This window comes from Anarrhichthys ocellatus, unplaced genomic scaffold (genome assembly GCF_004355925.1).
Source record: "Anarrhichthys ocellatus isolate YVR2014 unplaced genomic scaffold, GSC_Weel_1.0 scaffold19, whole genome shotgun sequence".
NCBI classification, from domain to species: domain Eukaryota; kingdom Metazoa; phylum Chordata; class Actinopteri; order Perciformes; family Anarhichadidae; genus Anarrhichthys; species Anarrhichthys ocellatus.
The window spans coordinates 6232897-6238547 of NW_022280049.1; the positions used below are offsets into that span (position 1 = coordinate 6232897).

A 5651-nucleotide genomic window follows, 5' to 3' on the forward strand; every position below is an offset into this window, starting at 1 on the left:
TCCTGATTTTCAAGACCATAGACTGTCAATAGGAACGTCTATATATTGTCTACTTGACTCTAAATGGGACCATCATTTAAAAATGGACATCATGCTGTATGTATGACTTCTAACTAGCCAGCGAGGCCATAAACTCATGTTCACAATGTTCGCTGAGGTAATAAATCTTGGTAGAAGTAGCTGATTTTCCCATAAACTTCCATGCTTTTTCCAACCAGAGGAGTCGCCCCCTGGTGGCTGTTTAAAAAACAAATCTAAACTCAAGGAACTTCTGCATTGGCTTGACTTTTCAGAACCGTGGGTTTCCGCCTGTTCCCACTAGTGTAGACTTTATAGCAGGAGAGAGGCAGGTTTTGAAGTCCCTGCTCCATGCTCCACCCCTGGTGTTCCTATTTTCCAGGTCTTTGTCCCCGGAACTTGCACTCACTCCTAGGTGTCCACTAGGGTTTTCTGCTCGCATCTGGATCCCAGTTCGACCAGCGTACAGTCCAGCGTCCTGTCCTGCAGAAAACCACGGCCTCAAGTCTGGAAAAGAGCGAGAAAAAGAAGGGAGAGGAAGCAGAAAAAGGAGCCACTTCCCACCGTCTCACTCTCCTCCCGTGATTTAACCTGCCGTCGAAGTCGTGAAGCAGAAGTGTGCTTCTGAGTTTCTTGCCTGCAGTTTAAAAAAAAAAAAAACTTTTTCCATGTTTTAAAACTATCGTTTAGTTTATTTTTTCCCGTGTTTTTCTCGATTGAGTCTGGAACTCGACATTCACTGAACACACCCGTGCTTTTAAACGGACGACGTTTGCGTGATTGTCGGTGTGTTCTTTCTCCTCCCTCCGCAGTCGTGTGAGCCTCCGAGCTGTGAATGAAGTATCTGTTGAGCTGAAGCGGCTCCATGAGGAAACTTCGGCGTGGGAGTCGCTGAAACTTTGTGCTAGGCTACACACACCTGAGCGACTTTATATATATATACATACATATATATATATATATATATTATTATTTTTAATACTTGTTTTGTGCGGGTAACTGTGTAGCTCCTTGCTCTTGCTGCCGCACCATGAAGCCCGTGTCGGTGCTGTGTGTAGTGAGCACGCTGGTCGTGTTGTGTGTGTCGATGACTGCGGAGCAAAAGTTGAAAAACTGCAACGACGTCCGAGCCGCGTACAGCTCCAAAGGCTTCAACGTCAACGATGTCCCCAACAAAGGAGTCAACGGTGAGCTATTTTAGTTGTTATATTTTCTGGCTTCTTATAACCTTAAAATACTGTAGTCCAGGGCAGTTGGTTCCCAAAGTGGGGCCGGGGACCCCCCGCGGGTCCCGGAGAAGTCCCCCGGTGGTCCTTAGGCTAATGAGAACTTTTCTTTTAAAGCTAGCCCCGTTAGCATAATGCGGGCCTGGGTAAAGGTCTTAATGCAGCACCATTGTTATCGTCTCAAACACAGTGGAGACAGTTGGCTCCTCAAAGCCATAACTCTTTTAAAATGTTTCTCCAGATGGTGTTCTTGTTGACCAAATCTTCCAAAAAGAAGAAAAGAAATGTCATAAAGTTCAGAAGTCAGCGACATGAAACGGTAGAGAAGAGTTAAACTGTCACTTCTGTACGTGGACATCTTGTGCTTCTGTCAACGTCTGTGTGGAAACATGGTTCATCATGCAGACGTGGGGCCTTTTCTCTTTTTTCATGTGTTAAAACTTACAGTACACATTGTGGTGGTGGTGGGGGGGGGGGGGGGGCAGTGAAACATTTGTGGGACGCATTCTTCAGGCTGAAAAGCACTCCGCCGCTCCACTGTTTAAATATAGTCCTCATTTAGGAAATACTTGTAGGTAATTCATAACAATAAAGAGGTATAATCAAGACACGGGCTGAAGGAAGCCAGGCCTGTGTTTATTCCCAGGCTTCCTCAGCGGAGACTCCTATGGTGGTGAAGTGCAGGCAGCCTGCAGTGATTCAGTAAACAAGCCCTGTGCCTTTTGAACAAGGCGTTTGACCCCCTCTATCCCCCCCCCCCCCCCCCCCCCCCCCCTCTCTCTGGGTTAGTAGATTTTGTGGTTTTCACATTTTCTGTGCAGGCACATGTTGTACTCCTACATTTGCCTCTGTAGTCTAGTTTGCACGACAGGATGTTATGCACCAATGGTTGCCTCTGTGTAATAAATAGAGGAGCTGCTGTGTTGCTATAGACGGAAAGAGGTGAGAAGGCAAATCAATTTAGCTAATCACGAGTTAAACCCAAGTGATGGAAACTTGTGGGGGGGGGGGGGGGCTTTTCACAGTGAAGGCTTTAAGGGGAGACAGGGGAAGGGGGTTGGGGGTTTGAAATTCCACTGTGCCCTGCATACTTTAAATCCCTCCCTTCTCTCATTTCCCTTTCATTTATACGGTGGCTAAAATGAATATGCGCGCATGTATTCGAAACCCTTAAGTTTGGTTCGGTTGCCAGTTCTGCAGCGGCTTCATCTCGGCGTCCTTGTTTGAAATGACAGAAGTAGGTCGTCCGCGCATGGCCGCTGTCATGTTTTCCTCCCTTTCTTCAAAAGTAATGTCCCAGTGCAGGTTTATCTCAGTGGACTTAATAATTAACCTTTCTCCTCAGACTTTCCCACGTTCATATTTATTTTTCCCAAAGTGTTCACAGCGTTATTTCCTCTTGATAAGGGTGACTCATTTGTATGGCTCCTCTTTATTGTACCGATGTCCTTTTATGAGTTTACTTTACATAGTAAGAGGATGTTCACACTGTCTTTTTTTTTTTCTGTTGACAATGGCTCATTACGATTTGATTCGGAGATAACTGTCAAAGGAGACGAGGACTTAGTTTTTATTGTGCAGGTTTGTGTGTACCGCACACGTGCCTTTTCCTTTTTACAATAGATTCCCGGTGTATGTCTGGGCCTTAGGCTGGGCCGACCTCAGGGAGCAGCTCTTTGTCGTCGGAGGAGACTGAGATAATTGATCCATTGAAAGCAACATGGTCTACTGTCATTAAAGAGAGCCGAGGGTCTCCAGAAAGCAGAACGAAGCCCCGCGCTCTCGAAACGCTGCGTGTTGCCGGGGAGAAATGGCTCCAGATGTGCAGTCTGATTGAACTCCAGTCGTGTTCGTCAGAGCATCACTTCTCCACTTTGTGATGGGTCGAACTCTCGTGTTGAAACTGAACCGGATATGAAGTCGCAGAACATTAATTACTTGCAGAGTTTTAGCTTCAACGGTTAATAACCAAAGATCGGAGAAGTTAGTTCCACTTCTAACATCTGCAGAAGTTGAAATACTGAATACAGGATGCACAAGTGGCAGTGAAATAATGTTACTCCATGCGAGACCCGTGGTTGCGATGTGAACATCTCCACCAAAATAATGAGCCCTTCTGACGTGAACCATAACCGTGCAGACTTCTGCTGCCGAGAAGACATACTTTGAAAATGACACAGTACCTTTGCCAGTTGTCACAGGGGGAACTTTTTTTGACGTGTTTACCTCCTTTTGATACGCGCATCATAACTCTGGTGGAATATGAGTCTTATTGGAGGCACGGGATTCAACCCTCGCCTCCCACAACCACAGACATCTCGTGTTATTGTTGGCGGCGCGCAGATAAGAACGTTTGTTGCCATTCGTATTAACCGAAGGGCTCGGCCGAAGCCAGATTTGAGATTCAATAAAGGTTTTTAATGCAGTGAAAAGTCAAATGGAAACCCTGATTGCTTTGGCACAGGCCGAATTGAGTGATGCGGAGGAACGGCGGCGGGCTCAGTTGGCGAATTCCTCGTGGATCCCATGGTATCAATCTTTTACCGCTCACGTGGAAGCGGTTCAAGAACTCATTCCCCGAGTTTCTTGTCTGCTGCAGGATGATGTGTTTAGGGCCAGTGGTTGAATACATCACCTAAATGGAGCTTGCAGCACTAATGATGACACATAAACAATGTCGGTAATTATACGGAATGTAAACGGTTGGTTTTACTCTCTGAACTTATCTGCTAATGGTAGCTGGTGATGATTTTTCCTATTTGATACTGTGATAAATGCTGAAAGGTGTCTCTCCCCCCCCCCTCGAATACTGAGCAGTTAACACTGACCAGATCGGTGTCTGCCATGTCAAAGGCTGCAGGACGCTGCGCTTCCAGCCTCTCTTCTTTTTGGTTGCAGCTCTTCAAGCAAAAAAAATCTGTTTTGGTTTACTCTGGCAGTCGGGCCTGATGTCATGCTTCAGGTATGGAACAATGGCATGGATCAAAGAGAAGAGGCTCGTTTTACCCCCCCCCCCTCGGCTCGTAATCAGTTCAGCGCACTACGGCTGAAACTCAAAGCGTGCATGACCTCAGTGCGTCGGCCTCTCGGCGAGCTCGAGACGCTCCTTCCCGCCTCGTCCTGCACGGAACTTTTTTGGGGGGGAAATAACAGGTTGTGTTATTGCAGCGACATTTGGGCAGATAAGATAAGAGCGGGGGAACTGGGGAACAGCTCGGTCTGCTGGAGCGTTTACAGCTCAAAGACCAATATTTGAGTGGCTCTGTGGGCCGGTATTTTAACGCCTGTAATAATTAACTAATAAACCAGCAGCCAAGTGTCTCAGCCGGCTCTCAAGGTCAACCCCATAAAAGTCCAACGGCCCTCTTTGTTTTATGTGAAACACTTTGCAGGTCTTATCATTAAGGATCGCTGCTGAGCTTAGTGATTAGCCTTCATTTCCTCTCATTTAAAAAAAATAGCTTCGAGAAGATTACAGAATAACTGTCTCTGCAATAGTTGTTGCATTCCCAAACGGAAAAATAAAAAAAACACGCAAAGCAGCTTAGAGGAACCCAATTGTACGCTTTTCATAATTAGTGCATTGTGTTTGTAATTATTTACACTATCTGTTGTCAGCACACGGCTCCCTCCTGCAGTCTGCGAGGTCAAGAGTCCAACACCAGTCTGTCAGTTAGCTGAACATCAGAGCAGGAAGGCGTTCATGTGGCAGCTGGGATTGAACGGACGCTTTAACGGTCGAGTAAAGTGAGAAGCCTCGAGAAGCACAGTGACACCGAGGACGGGAGATATAGAGGCGATATAGAGTCAGAGGCGTATTATATATGGCATATGGCCAAAGAAATATAAGAAGGTTCAATGCGTAAAGTCATTTCCCAAAAAACCTGTGTCGAAACACAAATCTATTTAACTTGAAAATCCCAAACTGTGAAATGCTCCTTCTCCTCTTCCTCAATTAGTACGTGAAAGATGTTTTGAGCCCTAAACTGGTTTCTTGTCCCATGCAGCGGGATCAGAAAGATTCAGGTGTGTCATTGAATAAACCGTCTTAGCTCCACCCACAGGCGTGGTCACAGCCAACGGTGGAGCTACACAAGCAGGCCTGATTCACGAGCAGCCCAACTGCCCACGAGATGAGGTCTAGAACCTTTATTTAAAACCATGACCGTAGCACCTGCATCAGTGGAGAGTGGGGAGGAGTTAAACGTGTGAACAATTACTTTATAAGTCCTCTGAATGGCTCTGTGGTTAATTTGAACCGAAATGAAACAGTTTGTCTTGTTCCAAAAGGACTAAGTTGCACAAACAAAATATCAGTGATTGATTCCAGGAGAAAATCGTGTGTGTGTGTGTGTGTGTGTGTGTGTGTGTGTGTGTGTGTGTGTGTGTGTGTGTGTGTGTGTGTGT

General features: G+C 46.2%; 1 protein-coding gene across 1 annotated transcript in view; it reads left to right on the forward strand.

Moving 5' to 3' along the window:
• The first annotated feature begins 340 nt into the window (after nt 1–340).
• The window catches only part of gpc4 (glypican 4), a 30057-nt gene continuing 24746 nt past the window's right edge, over nt 341–5651 (forward strand). Inside the window, exon 1 of the mRNA XM_031857909.1 lies at nt 341–1205. Within this exon, the coding sequence (XP_031713769.1) occupies nt 1049–1205 (157 nt within the window). The 5' untranslated portion in view covers nt 341–1048. The remainder of the gene's footprint in view (nt 1206–5651) is intronic.